The sequence below is a fragment of the Amphiprion ocellaris genome, chromosome 18 (genome assembly GCF_022539595.1).
Source record: "Amphiprion ocellaris isolate individual 3 ecotype Okinawa chromosome 18, ASM2253959v1, whole genome shotgun sequence".
In the NCBI taxonomy this organism is placed as follows: domain Eukaryota; kingdom Metazoa; phylum Chordata; class Actinopteri; family Pomacentridae; genus Amphiprion; species Amphiprion ocellaris.
This window is the reverse complement of record NC_072783.1, coordinates 1,072,967-1,092,226: the sequence shown is the minus strand read 5'-3', so window position 1 is coordinate 1,092,226 and position 19,260 is coordinate 1,072,967. Positions and strand designations below refer to the sequence as shown.

The window sequence follows — 19,260 nt, the reverse complement described above, 5'->3', positions numbered from 1 at the left end:
GCACTTCACAGATGAACAGTTCAAGGAAGTTGGAATTCTTACTGCTTGTAGAGTTTCTGACACTGATAAATGCTCTCATTCTGGTGATTTTTTAAAAAACGATAACATGCCTTTCCAACCTGCCAGTGGGTTTTGGGGTTCAGAGGGTTGCCAATGGTGGAAATGGAAAATGGTGACATTGTCCTACTTACATTGTAATTAGCTCCTATCTGTTTTGGATGTGCAAAGAATGCAGTTGAGCCAAAAAGTCCCAGTTTTTTTGTGGTTTTCTGTATTATTTTTTTTTTTGACAGAATTCGATGAGAGTAGATGCTTTAATTTTGGCAAATTGTCAAATGTCGCATATAGAATGAAGTGGCCGATGGAATAAGATAGTTTCAAGCTTCGGTTTGGTTCATTTGTGTGACAGAGTGGCACGTCACTGAAGGAGTAGGTCAAGAAACGTCGGGAAAGTTGAAAAATCTTTCTGTTTTTACATCTCTGGCTCGGATAACTGGTGTTAATTGATTTTTTTTAAAGAAAACAAGCCTTTTTTTGGTTTCAGAGGGTTAATGCTTGCTGGGTGGCTGTGGCTCAGGTGGTGGACCTGGCTGTCCACTAATCGCAGGGTTGGCAGTTCACTCCCGGTGTCCTCCTGTCCACATGCCAAAGCCCCCGTGGGCAAACGAAACCCAAAGTTTCTCTGCCAGTGTGTTTCACGGCAGATCTGCATCCACTGTGTGTTAAAGGGTGAATGAGCAACACACAAAAAAAAATTCTTGTTAATATGTTTCAAAGAATGAGTAAAAATCTTCCAAAAAAATCCTAAAAATATCTAAAGTGATTCCATATATATCAGTAAAACTTCTAATATTTTCTTTAAGAACAGTCACAAAAAATCAACCAAAATCCAGCGAAATTCGCTGGATTTTGGTAGATTTTTTTTGTGACTGTTCTTAAGAAACACTTTTAACATTTTTTTTCCACCAAAAAATGTTCAAAGATTTCCCAAAAATGTTGAAAATGTGGACATCAGAAGTTTCACTGTGAAAATATTATTTTTTTCCCACATTTTCAAACTTTAAAACGGGTCAATTTTGACGCGCAGGACGACACCAAGGTTAAAAACTGTTTACAAGCACCTGCCAAACTAGGTTTCAACTAATATTATCCACAGTAAATCCAGATTTCATGACTTTCTGGGAGCAGGAGGCAGTTTCTCCCCCTGCTAGTTGATTTTAATGTGCTCCCCTGCTGAGCTTCCTCCCCCTCAGCCTGTAATCAGGGCTGGTGCAGTGGGGGTCACACAAAACTTTGTTCCACAGCTTGTTCAGCAGATCTGAGCGCTCCCAGTGCCGGCTGGGCCTCAGGGATCAAAGACCACATGATGCTGGAAGAAATTAAAAGTAAAGGCAATTATCCGCAGTGACTTCACATGTATGCCAGGGGAGCAGGAAGAGGAGATAAGGATTTGGTTAAAAAGAGGAATTGTTCTTTTTTTTCCCACCAGCTCCGTGGAGTTATTTCTTCTTGTAGCATGTTGCTTATTTCGTTTTTATCTCTTACTCTCCGTCTGAATACGTTTTCGGTCATCCTTATTCAGCTCCCATCTCTCAGCGGTTTTCTGAGCAGCTGTCTGTGGCTCGCTGGTAACGAAGGCTTACCACGTATCCGGCACGGTGCGGGGATTTATCAGGCCACAGAGCTGAGAAATTTGGACAAATCAGATATGTGTGAACATGCCTCTGTCTCTGTCTAGTATTTATGTTTATTCCCTGCATTTCTGGAAAGCTTCCTCCCTTTTATTCCAACCCAATTTCCCTTCTCCATTATTATTCTCCAGGAAGAGTTGCGGTCCACCAGAGAGCCTGGCAGGCAGGACAGCTGCTCACAAACATCTTGGCCAACTGTGCAGCTTTTATGCAACTCTAGTTTCGCTCGCAGCGAAGAGGCTGTATTAGTCTCACATGCAATTACTTTCTCGTGGATCAATTTATTTATGTTAAGCATCGAGGGTGGTTTTTCAGCGAGCTGCCAGCCTCATAATGATCCCGTAGCACTTTCATCAATACTGATGACGGCGATTTATATTTGACTGAAATAGAGAGATAGAAGTTTAAATGTTTGATCCGCCACTAGCTGCTTCCCCTTCTCTAATTTACATCATTACAGATAAATCACATTACAGCAAAATTGAATAAACAATGATCTGGAGACGCTCTCCTTAATTAGGAGCACATCAAACCGAGGCTCTGTATTGTAAGATGCAGGCATAAGAGCAGTTCAACCGGCGACTCTGTCAGTCTGTGTGCATATCTTATTGTGTAATCCAGTGCTGACACGCTGTGACAGAGCTAGCTTGGATCTAAACACACACACTGAGCTGTGTTTTGGCATCTGTCGTGGCCGTGGCTCTCCGCTGGGCCGTGAGGGGCCTAACCTCGCTCCACAGCCCCAGACCTCCATTACATGCAGACAAATGCCCCCAGCTGGCTGACGGCCTCTCCCGGGAGAGAGAGGAGGTCGGCAGGGATCGAGCAGCTCGCGAGGCCGCCGAAGGTACGAGTCAAACCGCAGGCGGTCGAAGGCTAAGAGGAAGCTTCGTGCCCCTGCCCGATGGACGGGTGATGAGGAAGTCGCAGCTCCTGGGGATCCAGCGATGATGAGGGAGTTTTGCTCGTGAAAACAGCCACTTGTTTTCTCACTGGGGGTCACAAACTGGAGATTTGTGACGATGCCCCAAATTTCTGCCGACACTCGAGTGATCATCAGCTCTGATTTCCAGGGAAATTCGAGCATTTCCTTAACCCTCGTGTCGTCCTGCGGGTCAAAATGACCCGTTTTAAAGTTTGAAAATATGGAAAAAATATATTTTCACAGTGAAACTTCTGATGTCCACATTTTCAACATTTTTGGGAAATTTTTGAACATTTTTTGGTGGAAAAAAGAAATGTTAAAAATGTGTCTTAAGAACATTCACATAAAAATCAACCAAAATCTAGTAAATTTCACTGGATTTTTGTTGATTTTTATGTGAATGTTCTTAAAGAAAATATGAGAAGTTTAACTGATATATATGGAATCACTTTAGATATTTTTAGGCTTTTTTGGAAGATTTTTATTCATTTTTTGAAAATATTTACAATTTTTAAAAAAAAATGTTTATTTGTTGCAAAATTTGGGGATTTAAAAAAAAAAACTTTTAAGAGAAACTTTTAAGGAATTTTCTTCCTGAAGATTTTGTACATTTTTATAAATTTGGGGAATTTTTTTGCTGAATTGTGGGATTTTTCTCAGACAAGGGAACAATATCTTTTGGTGCTGTAAATGAGGACAACAGGAGGGTTAAATCTGTCCACTGAACCTGCCGACGCCATCTTCCTACACCTGAGCTGAAAAACTCAACCAATTGTTTTGACAATTTCCTGCTTTGTCGAGCAGCAGATTGAGTATTTATTTGTTTGGACTACTACTCAGACAAATGATGCATTTTATCGACAAAACAGCCAATTAATTAACTCCGAAATTGACAGTTTAATCAATGATGAAAATCACTGTGTATCCTGTCTTTTTTTTCTTCTTCTCCTTGCAGTGTCACAGACAAACTAGATGGACTAAAAATAAACAAAGCGACTGAGAGGTTTGATGAGGGATTCGTTGCCTGAGGAGTTTGACAAATCCATGGATTTTACCAGCTTGGAACGACATCCAAAATGGAATGGGCTATTAGGCATATGGAGAATACAGAGAAAAATAACTGTCAGATTGCACAGCAGAAGAAATCACAAATGAACTGGCTTAAACTAAGGAGAAGAGGTTTTAAAAATTGTGCAGATTAGCAACAATAATCATTCCTGTTCTTTCATACTGTACAAATAACAAAGCAATATCTATACCTTAGTTTGAGGAATACCACTTCATTATATGTACTGATGAGACACTGTTTTATAGTCAACTAAATAGGCCCGGCTATCAATCAATGGCAAATATGTATTTGCCAAAATAAATAATAAATAGACATTCGGCATAGAACACATTCTGGATCATACTAAGTTCATGTAAAGAACCAATGGGGACTTTCAAGGCCGATGCCAACAAGAATTACCGGTAAATCTGCTGAAATTGATACAATATTTGATAACATTCATCTTACAAATGCAAAGAAAAAAAATAAATATATGCATTTCTTTTGATTTAGGTGAATGTTTTTCCCTTTTCACTGAGCATTGCACTTGTGCAAACACTCAAAGTACAGAAATAAGACAGAGAAGTGTGCCTCGTCTACAGCTAAGCTCCACATTATCGGTTCCAATCATTGGAAAAATGACAGAAAATGTAATTTTTTTTCTATCCATAATAAAATATATATCTTTCATCCCTAAATTAAACATTTAACTGATCAATTTAACCCTCCGAACAACTAAAACCTAGGTTTAAAAGAGATGTAAAAAAACAAACAAAAAACCTGCCCAAATTACACAAGATTAAACTTCCTGACAGTCCTTGAACTACTCATCTGTGACGTGCCTCTCAATCGGAGCTATGTTTTTTTTCAAAATCAAAATCACTTCATTCTATGTGTGGTTTTTTTCCTCTCACTAGTATCTGTAAAAAAAAATAAAAATTTTGCAACCCTTTGGACAACTGTGAAGCCACTAATCACTCAACTGCGACCAACAGTCACATGACAAAAATTCAAAGAGTTTTCGGTTGAACTGCAGGCTGTGTTTACACAGTGCAGATACAAGAAGGTATGGAAATGGAAATAGTAAAATATTTATGTATGTAGAGGCACGATTTGTTCAACTATTGGTGAAACCCATGGGCACTTGAAGAAATGCTGCACATACTGACTTGGTATTTTTTCAATTTTTGTAAAATAAATAATCAAATAAATTTGATTAATTATTTTTCTGTGTCTTTTTTCACATTTTTGTTTCAGATTTATTGCATTAAAGTTGTATTATCCTGTATAAAAGACATGTTTGAGTATTCTTTCCTTTAAGCTATAGTTGTGCCATTTAGTACTTTATATTAACGTGAAAAATGACCTCATCGTGAATAAAAATGTGACACGAACAAAAATAAAAAAACACACCCAACCTGGGGTTCAGGAAGTTACATTATTAATGTTTGATTGATTATTAATAGTCGAAGGAAAGAATAATCAACACTTTTGAAAACCAAATTCAGGTGATCTCTCACCTTTCAAATCTGATGATTTTGTCTTTTCGTCCTGTTTTGAATACGTTTGGACTTTTAGACAAAACAAACTATTTTAAAACCTCGCCTTGGGCTCTGGCAAATAAGAAAAACCAAAGGATTACTCAAGAAAATAATCAGAAAAATAACTGGTTACAAAAAAAAAAAACATGATTAATTTTGGAATCCGTGGCACAATGATACTCCTTCTTATGCTGTTATTCCTGCTTCTCCTTGACATGTCATCCCTTTTGACCTGCAGATCGTTGGGTTCATGACTGATGCTGGGCAGTTGTTGGGAAATGCAGAGGAAGGGCCTGGCTATTCACTGGAGCTCATGACTAATGAGGAATCCATCGCGGACTGACAGGACCGAGCATCACAAGCAGAGGCCATTAATTGATCAGCGGCTGAAGCAGATTACTCAAGCAAACCGCAGCGTGCGTGTGTGTGTGTGTGTGTGTGTGCGTGTGTGTCCATGTGTGTGCGTGTGTGTGCATGTGTGTGTGCATGTGTGTGCGTGTGTGTGTGTCTGTGTGTGTGTTGTGTCTGGAATGTCCTCCAGGTCAGGCTCCTCCATGTTCCGTCTTAACAGACACCTCTACAAGGTTGCGTCATTGTAATGCAGATAAATCCATGCCAAAGTGTCAATATAAAGTTTCAGGGAGGAAAAACACCAGGTTGTGGACGGTGAGTTGTTGTCGGAGGTGAAATAGTGAGAGAACGGACTCAGCTGACAGATTCACCTTCAAGCACCACGATTCCTGGCAAACGCACTCGCTGAACGAGGCTCTGATTATACACCACATTAAGCCTCCAAAATAACCCAACAAATCACAGCAGCTACAAATGCATTCCCACTCAACGAGGGAAGAATAATGACAGTTAGCACTAATAAGTTCCCTTTCTGCTCGCGTCCTGCTTCACATCACAAAGAGGCCTCAGGTTGAAGTGATTCATCGGTGAGCTTGAGGCCACACCGGTGTCTGGTTTCCAGTCCAACGAGGACACATTTTGGAAACCTGGAGAGTAAACGAGGAGGGCGCAGATAAGACCATCAGCAAGAAAACACAACGAGAAGAAGTGAATCTGCAAGTTTTGTGGGTGGAAGCTGCACAGGAGTCTCTGCCAACGCCAAGACCAGCAGCTGCACATGCCACATGGCAGACAGAGAGCAGTCACAGCGCCACAGAGATGCTGCTTTGCCAGGGGGAAACTGGCAGCAGGGAGGCCAGAAATGCAGTATTCATTAAGTTGCTTTGGGTTTCCTTTATGCATCCAGCCTGGGTGGTGTTCTGTGTTCACACTACACCAGCATCCTGATGTTCAGCCCGTACTCTGTCCTCGTTTTACAGTCCAAAACACTCGACAAATTGCGATTTTGGTGGCACAAAATAGAAACTTCAGGGATTTTTAATACTGAAAACCAACCAACAGCATCACTACATTCAAAATCACCAATATCAAATCCAGTCTATTCAATAATTATTGAGATATGTATTTCATTGGCTGACCAACTAACGGACCATTCTAATCAGGTTTTTTGAGTATCTTGGTAATATTTTGCAACTGTAAATATTATATTCTGGTTTCAGAAATGCAGTTATGACATTATCCAATATAGGTAAGTTAGCTGGAGAACACTGATACAGACAAAACAGGATAAAACAGAGTATAAACAAGGTATTTCCCTGTAATGAGGAGGGTGTCACAAAAGATGGTGAGATTTCCAACCAAAGTACTTGAAAAATTACAATTTTGTTAGCACAGTATTAAAACTCAAGTGATATTTCATGCTGAAAATCCATCAAAATCATCATTAAACTCAAAATCACCAATGGCAACCTCAGTCCTTACAATAATTGTTGAGATATCTCAGTGTGACGTGAAGAGATGCATTGACTGACCAACTAACAAACCATTCCAATTAGCTTTGTTGAGTATCTTGGTTATGTTGGCAACTGTAAATACTATGTTCTGGTTTCAGGAATACCATTATAACATTATCCCATAAGAAAAAGCTAGCTGGAGTACACTGAAGTAGACAAAACGGATAAAATGGGATGTTAATGAAGCATTTATCTGTCATGAGGTGGGCATCACAGTAAATGACTGAATTTCCAACCAAAATACTTGACAAATTCCAATTTTGGTGGCACAAAATAGAAATTTAAGGGATTTTTAATATTGAGAATCCATCAAGATCGTCGCTACCCTCTGAATAACCAACGTCAAACCCAGTCCATTCAATAATTGTTGAGATATATAGTTGGCTGACCAACAAACAGACCGTTCTAATCAGATTTTTCATGTGTCCTTGTTATGTTTTAAAGCTGTAAATATCATATTCTGGCCTCAGAAATGCGATTATGATACTTTTCCATATGAATAAGCTAGCTAGAGTACACGGATACAGAGAAAACAGGATAAATTGAGATGTAAATGAGGTCATTAGGTGGGCGTCACAAAAAACGCCTGGATTCTCCAACCAAAATACTTGAGAAATTACAATTTTGGTGGCACAATATGAAAATTTAAGGGCTATTTCATGCTGAAACTCGATTAAGATCATCATTAAACTCAAAATCACCAATGTTAACGTCAGTCCATTCAATAACTGCTGAGATATTTCATTGGCTGACCACCTATCAGACCGTTGTAATCAGGTGTTTCAAATATCCTGGTTTTGCAAAGGTAAATATATTCTGGATGAGAGGTGTAGTTAGGACATTAATGCACATGATAAAGCTGGCTGGAGTACACTGAAGCAGACAAAGCAGGCTATAATGGGACGTAAACGAGGTATTTCCCTGCCATGAGGTGGGCGTCGCAAAAACAGCATTTTACCATCTGAAGAACTTCTCCAAAGTGAGGCCATTTTTCTCTCTGAGCAACACAGAGAAACCGGTGTGAGCTTTTATAACCAACAGGCAAGACTACTGTAATATTCTCCTTTCTGCTCTATGGAATAAAACTATAAATCAGCAACAGTTCATTCATAATTCTGCTGCATAAGGGCTGACTACGAGCACACGTTATACCTATCTGAAAGTCTTTACGCTGCTTACCTGTTAAATTTACTATTGATTTTATAATTATGCTAACTTTATAAGGCACTGCCTGGCCTTGCACCAGAACGCCTCCATGAAATGCTTTCAGTTTATGAACCAGAGAGGCACCTAAGATTCTTTATTTCTTCTCTTTAAGCTGCTCCACCAAGCAGGGAAAAGAAAAAAAAAAAACATTAGGTGATGCTACTTTCTGCCATTTTGCTCTGAGATGCTGGAATTAGAACTGAAAATATTCATTGTTTTTAACCCTCGTGTCGTCCTTCGGGTCAAAATGACCCGTTTTAAAGTTTGAAAATGTGGGAAAATTTTTTTTTTTTTTAAATCACAGTGAAACTTCTGATGTCCACATTTTCAACATTTTTGGGAAATTTCTGAACATTTTTTGGTGGAAAAAAAGAAATGTTAAAAAAAGTTTCTTTAAGAACATTCACAAAAAATCAACCAAAATCCAGCAAAATTCGCTGGATTTGGGTTGATTTTTTTGTGAATGTTCTTAAAGAAAATATTAGAAGTTTTACTGATATATATGGAATCAAATATTCTTAGGATTTTTTGGGGGGAAGATTTTTATTCATTTTTTGGGAAATATTTACAAGAATTTTCTTACCAAATTTGGGGGATTTAAAAAAAAATGTTTAATTATTGGCATTTTCTTCCTGCAGGTTTTGTAAATTTTCAGAGATTTGGGGAAATTTTTTGCAGAATTTGGGGATTTTTTTCAGACAAGGAACCAATATTTTTTGGTGACTGCAAATGAGGACAACAGGAGGGTTAAACTATACATCTCTCTATTCAGTCTCACTTTTCCTATTTTTTCGTTAATAATGCACAGTTTTTGTACACTTAATTTATTTGGTGGAATATTTAATAATTTTATGTTTATTGTCAATTTAATTGATTGTGCCTTCTATTTATTCTTAATTATGTTAAGTACGCCTCAGATATTTTGCATTAATCCATTGCTTTAGTGTGCATTAGTCTCCTTTGTCTGTAAAGTGCTCTATAAATAAAGTTTAATTGACTGAGTGATGGGAGCAGACTTGTCATAATGCTAAAATACATCCCATCTCATAAGCAAAACAAGAGATGGTGGTAATGTATGAGTTTGTTTTATATTACTGGTGATCTAAAAGGAAATTTAATGCAGCAGAATTCAGGCAACCAGTAACAAAAATGTTTTTATTCTTAACAGTTTTGATCACTTAGTCGCTAAGATGTTGGGAAAACTCGACTAATCTGTTTGCAGATGATCAGAAACATGAATGCTGTTACGATCATACAGGATGATGAATAAAAGGGATCAAAACTACAATGAAATTCAAAACTAGAACACTAAAGCACTCATCTATGGAATTAAGGGGGTTTATTGATTATCATCTTGGCCAATAACCAGATCCAATATTTAGCATTTTTCCAAATATCTGTATCATTATTTATCATCATTTCCAATAAAATTATTAGAACAATTGCAACTTTTGCTCTGATGCAGCCCCCTGATTGGTTACATGCTTTCAACAAACACTGATGAATAACTGTTAACATTTGCTTTGTTTTTTATTAAAAGAAACATGTATAAAGCATCAATAAACAAGAGGTATTTCTTCATTTGTGTTGCATTTTGTTTTATCCTAGGCAAATACAAATGTATGTTGGTTCTAAATATCAGTTATCAGCCTCATTGATGACTAATAATGGGTCTTGGTGTCCATCCATCCATCCATCCATCCATCCATCTATCCATCCATCCATCCTCTATACACTGTTTAATCCTCATTAAGGTCATGGGGGGTGGAGTCTATCCCAGCTGACTCAGGTGAAGGCAGGAGACACCTGGACAGGTAACAGTCTATCACAGGGCTACACATAGAACCAATCACACTCACATTCCCATCTACTGTAAATTTAAAGCTACCAGCCAACCTCAGTATGTTTGTGGACTGTGGGAGGAAGCCGGAGAACCTGGAGAAAACCCACACATGTACAGGAGAACATGGAGACTCCATGCAGAAAGATCCCAGGAAGGTTGGGAAGAGAACTGGGGATCTTTTAGCTGCAAGACAACAGTGCTAAATACCAAGCCACTGTGCAGTCCCACCCAGAATACACAAAAAAGAAAATATTTGAAAGTTTTATGCTTTTGTCCAGGTGCTACATTTTTTCTGTACACTGAGGCTGTTATCTATTGAAATCCACCAGTGATTACAGCTCCTCTGATGAAGAGCGTTAGTTTTCTACCACTGCTTTGAATGCAGAGACCAGTTTATAATCTGCATTTCATCATTTAATGCTTTGTGTTCCAAGTGGCAAAGATTGAATTATTATAGATAATTATGATTCTTATGATATAACAGCGAGGACAGCATGTAATGGTTGCAGTAGTTAAACATGGTTATTTTATGAATTCTAACAGTTCCAAAATGTTCATGCCATTTTCAAATTCAATAAAATATATTGAAATCATGATCGTTTTCATGTTTTTATGTGAAATAGGACATGATGCTGTGTAATAGTAGTTGTTTTTCTCCAAAAACGAGTGTTGTACAACTTCAGAAATACACTCTCCCTGTTCTCTGAGACACATATTAAGGATTAATCATACATTTATTAATGTGACATTGGCTATTCAGACATTCTAAATAGATCTAGAATGTCTACAAGTTTAAAATTCTTACTGTGAAAGCATAAAATATGAACAGTATGTAAGGGTTAAATGATTAGTATTTGCTTATTTGGATTCCAAACTTGATTGAGATTTAAAAAAAAACACTATCAAACATTTTTTTTGCGGCTGCAGTTACAACCATGTTTGCAATCCGTTCACCTGAAGATGTATTTACCAGATGTGCACAGAGCCGAAGACAGCTCACTTCACAAGAGTCCTTGCAATCAACAAGTGTCATCCTCGAGTGGTTTCCAAGCTCCTGCCGCCTTTCCATGGCGACATAAAGAAAACATAAAGACACCCTGTGACTGTGTATCCGGAGAAGCCAGAAAAAGTCAACAACAAACCGGATCACAACACGGAGGCGACCGACTGCACGATCGAAGCGCACGAACACCCAGCCTGCAGAGTAAGCACGAATTTTATTAGCTGTTAGATTGGCTGGAGGTGATTACTGCAGTTACTTTGGGTCTGGCTGTTTCTTCCCTCCCTCCTCTTACACTTTCGCTTCTATTGGTGGGGTGTGATTAAGCAGAGCACAGAGACAAGCAGCAAGACGGACCCCTGAGGAGGCTGCAAATTAAAGTTATGACACCTGAGGACGGATGGCAGGAGCTGGGCACAATGAGGGGGAGATAAAAAGAAAAAAGGAGAGAGTGAGGAAGGAAACATAGATATTATAAATGACAGTGGAAATGGTCACCATGGTTGTAGTCCAATCCTGTTCCCTACTTTCACTGCTCTGTAACCTGGCAGAACACCTCGCCAATATCTTCCAGCTTTACTATGATATTATAGACGCCACTGTAATATTGTTTAGATCAGGAGAGTCAAACTCATTTTAGTCCAGGTTCCACATTCAGCCCAGTTTGATCTCCAGCAAAATCACAGCACAATAACCTATAAATAACCACAACCCCTAATTTTCCCTTTGTTTTGGTGCAAAAGTCCATTCTGAAAATATACCCATTTAGGGAATTATCATTTTACAAAACATTATGAACTGAAATTTATTAAGAAAAATAAACTCAATTTCAACAACATTATGCCTCAGTTTATCATTTACACACTACGACTTACAGATCCTAGTATGTCTACAGTGGCACAAAACATTTAGTCACAGGTGTCATATAGGATTTTACTACTTTACTACTTACTTTTTCAGACAAAAAACAACAAAAAAAGACAAAATATTACAAAAATGAGACACAAAATGACAAAAGTGAGAAACAAAGTGACAAAAAAATCGACAAACGAGACAAAAATGACAAAAAAATGAGATAAAAAGCACAACTGAGACCAAAAGGAAACACAAAACAACAAAAACAAGAAAGAAAACGACAAAACATGAGACAAACGACAAAAAACAACAAAAACAAGACAAAATCTTACAAAAGTGAGACACAAAATGACAAAAGCGAGAAACAAAAATGACAAAAAAGAGACAAAAAACACAAGTGAGACCAAAAAGACACACAAAATGACAAAAACAAGAAAGGAAACGACACAAATGTGAGACAAGCGACAAAAGCCAGAAATTAAAAAAAACTACAAAAACAAGACAAAATATTACAAAAATGAGACGCAAAACAACAAAAAGTTTGACAAATGACAGGAAACAAAACTAAAAAGAGACAAAAAATTAGACAAAAAAGTTACAAAGCGACAAAAAAAAAATCGACAACACAAATGAGACAAATTATAAGAACAAAACGACAAAAACGATACACAAAACAATGAAAAAAGCAAAACAAAAAAAATACAAAAATGAGACAAAAAACCGAAGTGAGACCAAAAGGAAACACAAAATGATAAAAATGTGAGACAAGCGACAAAAGTCAGACAAAAAAAACAACAAAAAACAAAAAAAAACAAGACAAAATCTTACAAAAATGAGACAAAATGACAAAAGAACAACGAGGAATCTAGTATTTTACTTCATGATCAAAACAACTTGGAATTATTTTAAATGTATAGTTTTACTAATTGCAGTTAATGCCTTCGCTGTAATTTTTACACTTTGAGGGCCGGATTGGACCCTCTTGAGGGCCGCTTTTGGCCCACGGGCCGCATGCTGGACACCCCTGGTTTAGAGGAACTATACAGCACTAGTCCTTGGTGAAGATTTGGTGCAGATCTTCTCCCCCTAACTGCTGAGACTTGATGCCTCTATAGCGTGAACGCTGGTGGCACGAATCAAATTCAATTAAATGATTTTCAATAAAAAAGAAAGGAAAAAAAGGCCTCCTGTTATCAACAGTGCTCATTTGCACACTGCGACCTTGGCAGTGCGTCGGTATTAGCATTCTCAGAGCTGCAGGGTAGGAAGCAAAGTACACACAGTAGGTGGCCGATAACGGAGACAAAAGGAGCGAGGGAGGAGAAGAGGGAGAAAGAGAGACGTCGACAGGCAGAAGAGCGAATGAGAGAAACTCTAACAGCTGAAACCAAAGCGTGATTTTTTTTTTGCAGCAAAGATCTCAAATCAAACGGCACCTTGTAGGAGCTTCGGTGTGTTGCTTTGTCCTAACAATTGTCCAAAAGTAAAGCCCTGAATTTCCACATTCCACACCTGGGCAGCCCCCTTATTCCCTCTCAGTCGGCCTGGGTGCTCGTCTCAATGTGATTCTAGGTCGGCGTGTGATTACCGATGATGAGAAGCTGATAAGAAAGATTCACTCCAACTAAGGGCAAGGTCACCTCCTGCTGCGAAGCGATGCAGATGTGATGAGATGGGATGAGTGACTTTTTAGTGCATATACACACACACACACACACACACACACAGGTAAGCACACGATGACAACAGCACTGAGATGTGTGTTTTAAAAAAGAAATAAATAACAGTACAATGTCAAAGACTGACAGAAAAACAGAAGCAAGTGGAGCAGTACAGTATGGAGCACTAAAGGAGCAGCAGGGCCTATATACTGATTAAAACAATGACAGTTTAGTCTGTTATTAAGGAGGAATTCCAATTTTTTCTGCCACTTGAGGAAAGTAATGTGCTTTGGGGGAAATGAATGAATGATGTTAGTGTAATTAAGCGGCTCACAGGATAGTTGTAGCATCTCAAGGCTAAAAAAAACAAACAAATCAGCTGAAGAAACACCTCTTTTTGTAGTTTGTAGTTTCCTCAATTCCTTTCCTTGCATCCTCTCCTCACAACTGAAATGTGAGTGGAGGAGGCGAGACAATTAAATATGACATATCAGACGTCATTTGCCCACAGTGTACACTTATTTATATATATATATATATATATATATATATATATATATATATATATATATATATATATATATATATATATATATATATACTGCTGTATTTTACCATCTCTGTCAAATAAGATGACATGAGACATGACATGACAACTCACCACATATGTTTACTTTTCATTCAGTTCACAATGTGGCAGAATGTGACAGGAATGTAGGACATCATGCATCATTAATTTAAGTGATGTACATACACGTGTCGCCAAGTATAAAAGAATATAAAAGAGTACACATAAGAGTACTGGAAAAATAAGGAGTGACAGCTTTTTACACCATCACAGATATAAAATAGCTCTTCCAGCAGCCTCCTTTTGTTCCAAGACTCATGTTAGGAACCGAGACATCCTTCAAGACGTCGCACTTAGATCAATTTCCGGGTAGAATGATGAGAAAAGCCTCGCTTCCTCGAGTTGCATTTTGGGTAACGCAGGCATCAGGTTGTGAGGACAAAATGAGGAGAAAAAAACAAAGCCTATCTGTGGACTTTTAATAATACATAAACCTGAATATATCAATAAAATTCATGTTTGTTGTTCTAAAAACTGGAGGCCAGAACACACGCAACCTGAATACCAAGCTGCTCCATTTTCTTGGGCCGATCGGAAAGAGAACACCTATTTCCCAATCCACCTCTCCATTTACAGCGCTCCTTTTTCAGTGATCTGAATGAGGAAAGCAAAACAGTAATCCCATCTGTGGCTGTCGGCGGGTCCAGCGCTCCTTTAGCCTTAGCGGGGCGCTGATTGTTGCAGCATGAACAGCACCACTGCCAGCTGCTAAACACCGATAGCTGACCTCGGAAAAAAAACTCTTCAATTTTGAGACCAAAAAATGGAGAGGAAAAACGAAAAGGAGACAGAGATATAGATTAGCTGATAGAAAAGTGTTTCTTTTGAAATAAAAATAAGCAACAAGAGGGCATTTCCATTGCACACGGGGGCAAAACTGTTTTTTTTTGTTGGTTTTTTTCTTTCATTTTTCTGCTCCTGGCTCTTGTTCTTTAAGAGATTTTCAAGCTGTCCTTTAGCACAAAATACTGCACTGGAACAGGCGCTCTCAAGCTAAAGCACTCAAACAGCCTCAGGAACAAACAAAAGAACAGAAAGGTACTCACGGAATCAAACACAAACACGAAATAAAAGACCAAAAGACTTACATGCGGCTGCTGGGTGGGATCTTGCGTCCGTCTCTGAACCAGGTGACTTGTGGTTGGGGGAAGCTTCGAATCCGTGGCGCTGGAACGACGGCGCCTTCGCCCTGAGACACCGACTGGGAACGTTCACCTTCCTCGAAGCTGCCCATAACTACAGACAAACAAACAAACAAACAGAAAAGAAAGTGAGGCGAGAGAACAGGCAACAAGTCACACATTGCAAAAACTCTAAATCTTACCAAGTCTGTTTGTCTTATTTTTAGTCAAAATGTCTCATCCCACTTGATTTAAGATAAATTCACTTAACAAGAGATTTTTCAGCAGATGGAGGGACTTGTGTTAACCCTCGTTAAAACCTGCAGGTCAAAATTGACCCATTTTAAAGTTTGGAAATGTGGGAAAAAAAATAATATTTTCACAGTGAAACTTCTGATGTCCACATTTTCAACAGTTTTGGCAAATTTTTGAACATTTTTTGGTGGAGAACAGAAATGTTAAAAAAGTTTAAGAACATTCACATAAAATTAAGATTTTTATGTGAATGTTCTTAAAGAAAATATTAGAAGTTTTACTGATATATATGTAATCATTTTAGATATTTTTAAGATTTTTTGGAAGATTTTTACAAATTTTTTGAAAATATTTACAAGAATTTTTTTGCCAAATTTGGGGAATTTTTTGAAAATAAAACTTTTAAGGGAAACTTTGAAGGAATTATTGGAATTTTCTTCCTCAAGGTTTTGCAAATTTTCAGAAATTTGGGAAATTTTTTTTGCTGAATTTTTGGATTTTTTTCAGACAAGGAAACAATATTTTTAATGAGGACAACAGGAGGGTTAAGACAGTGCATCTTAAATATCTTGTTAAGTGAAACAATCTTGAAATTATCTTGTTTTGAGTTGTATTTTACAAGAAAACTCAAAATAAGTTTAATACATCTCAAATTAGGAGGTTACATGAAAGCAAAAATCTATTTTTGAGTGAAAAACTGCTATTTTTTTTTTTTTTTGCATATCTGGCTTATTTTAAGACTCCTATGCTTGACAATCCTGGTAAAATATAGATTAAAATAAGTTTTACCAGCTAATTTTAAGATCTCAATATTCTAAATATATCGTATTTCCAGAAATCATACCAAGCCAGTTTTCACTTGTTCTATTGGCGGATTTTTTCACTTATTTCAAGGTAGACGTTCCTTGAAATAATTATTTTTTTCTTGTTTTGAGAGGAGCATTTTTTCCAGTGCAGGAACCCAATTCATCCTTCTTTCTTCGTTGACTTTTGGTGACCGCACAGTTTTTGCCATCTGCTTTCTCCTCTCAAATGCTACACAGAGCCACTTTTGACGGACAGCGCAGTGGTGTTGCCATGGTTTCCGCGGTGCATCAAGACGAGGCTAGAAGGAAGCGAGATGTAATGACTCACAGAGGGACACCGGGAGGACGTTCAACTGACTCATTCATATTCCATACATCCTCCCGTGTGGACGTAATCAATCTTGATCACGTCCTAAATGTGTAGCTACGCAGTATGCTATGTGGCTACATTTCATCAATCAGAGAGGTTTCATTCCTCTGCTGCATCATTATTTTTTAAAATACTGCACTAATATCTTCCCCTCTTCTGCCTTGGAAGTGAGATCTACGCGCAGGTTGATGGAAATTTACTGAGTCGGCCTCAACTCCGGTTGTTGTTTCAGTCTCTGCTGTGCAATTCTCTGATGCAATCATGCCGGCTGTAAAACCTTTATGGAACAGCAGCAACAATCAGGCTTTGTCTTTCCCTTCCTCCAACAATGAAACAGAATTTTGAAGAGCTGAAATACTTTTTCCCCCCTCTTAGCTCTGTAGAAATTGAGAAAGGGATCATATATTAGCGATTCGATTCAAGGAGAGACAATAACTCTGCAGAAATGTATGAAACATCCCATCCAACACTCACTTAGGCTCCTCACAGTTTCCAGACAGTATCTTTGAAACATATAGGGATCAAGGTGTGGGGACTTTGAACTAGGCGTGTTGGAGTGGTTGTGCATCGATGGCAATCTTATTTTTCTCTCTCGCTCTCTTTTCAAATAGAATAAGAAAGGTAATCTGGCTTTGCGGCGCAGCTGTGGTGCTTAGCTTAAATGAAAATCTGGGAAGTGTGCAAATCCCCTGACTTTGATCTGCAGTTTCAGCGATGTGATGTCCTCCTCCCCTTGTCTCTGCAATCCTAATTGTGCCGCCTCAATGGAATCGCTTCCAAAAAGAGATCTCCTCCATCTCTTTTCTCTCCCTCCCCCTCGTCTATCTCATCCATTTCTTCTGCAGGTGTCCTTAATTCTCCCTTTCTTTCTTTTTTCTTTCTTTACTGTGCTTCTCCACCATACCCCTTCATGAGCGACTGATGAGAAGGAAGAGGAGAATTATGGAAATGGGAATAGGTGGGAATAAAGAGGAACCGGATAACAGTGGGGTGGAAGCCAAGAAATAAATAGAAAGCAGTGGTGGCCAGACAACAGACAAAGTCAAGAGAAGGGGAAGGAAGCAAGAACAGAAAGATTCGGCGACGGAGACGACGACGACGCCGGGAAGAGAGGAAGGAGTTGGCAACGGTGACGGCATATTTGTTAAGACTGTTAGGCCTTCTTCTATCTACCTCTTATTTTGTCTTCCCTTGTACCTGTCTGACTCAAATGCTAGTCGACTCAAATGTCGTTGGCACAGAGGGAAGCCAATGAACCTGACATACCCCAGGAAGGCAGGATAATGGTTGTGCATATGCGAGAAAACGGAGTATGTGAATTTGACGTGACAACACACCGACACCTCAGCGGTGTGTCCGTAATACCTCGTTAACAAGGCGAGGGAGCCACGAAGAAAGAAGCGCGTCACACGGGAGCCTCCATTTTCGCCCGAGAAACGACAGATGTTGTTGACAAAAGGGAAACGAACGAAATAAGCGGCGAAGGTCCTATATGAACGAAGTGAAAGTTGGGAAAAAAAGAAAGAACCATGGCAACAATATCAATCTAATGAGAATGCTGAGTGGAACAGCTGTCTGGGTTGATAACACTCTGAATGAGATGCAGGTAGATCTTTCACCCCGCCAGCATCTGTCCCCTCCCCAGTCAGTCCTTCATACAAAGACAAGCGAAGAGAGTGTGGGCAAACTGTGTACTCTGTATGCAGTTAAGCACACAAACATTTATTTATCAACCATGCATCCGTTTATTTCATCCGTGCATTCACTTACAGGCCACTTGTACTTCGGTGCGCCTCTGGAGAAGAGCTCCGACTCGGTTCCTCACGATGCAGCGGTAGAATCCTGCATGGGAGCGGTCCAACGACGGGATTAGGTACCTTTAAGAAACACACAAGAAGGAAAGAAATGAGCAGCGAGTTGATAAATATTAAACCAATGAAGACAAAAGCAGTCAAAAAGGGTTTGTAGGCATGAAAAGCATGTGAGCACATACAAACTTAAGACCATCTCATAGAAGAGCAAGGGCAAAGAGGACATCGGAGCTTAGCTGCTGTTTATTCCGATGATAATGATGCTCGAGAGGCTACCCCAGTGAAGCTCTTCCCCCAAGACGGCAAACACTTGCATTAACATGTCTTCAATGCAAACATGCTCACAAACGCACAATCCCCTGGGCAAAAGGTTGAAGCTCCAGGAGCTGACACACTCTCCCTCTCTGCATGACCTTGACTTCCAGCTGTGGAGGCAGTTTGGCCTCAGAGCCATGAGGAGGCAGCGTAACATTCACTTTATACTGCTCTGTACTGGACCACATCTGGTAGATGCACCTGACTTTTAAAAGCGACAGTGAGGTGGGGTAAAGCGCTGGTTCCCCTAAAGCATCTGCCATTATCCCCCATTTTGCACAATTCATTGCACCGAGATTGCAAAGACACACATGAGACC

At 39.0% G+C, this 19,260-nt stretch overlaps 1 protein-coding gene across 9 annotated transcripts in view; it reads right to left on the bottom strand.

The window, feature by feature from the left end:
* The window catches only part of sdk2b (sidekick cell adhesion molecule 2b), a 375,818-nt gene that overhangs the window by 100,088 nt on the left and 256,470 nt on the right, over nt 1–19,260 (bottom strand). For all 9 annotated transcript variants that reach the window (XR_008599389.1, XR_008599388.1, XM_055004189.1 and 6 more), the window contains 2 exons: nt 18,586–18,692; nt 15,352–15,499 (listed from right to left, as the gene is read on the bottom strand). Coding sequence is in view for 7 of the 9 variants with exons in the window: in XM_055004189.1 (XP_054860164.1) it covers nt 15,352–15,499; nt 18,586–18,692 (255 nt within the window). In the remaining 2 variants the exon portion in view is untranslated. The remainder of the gene's footprint in view (nt 1–15,351; nt 15,500–18,585; nt 18,693–19,260) is intronic.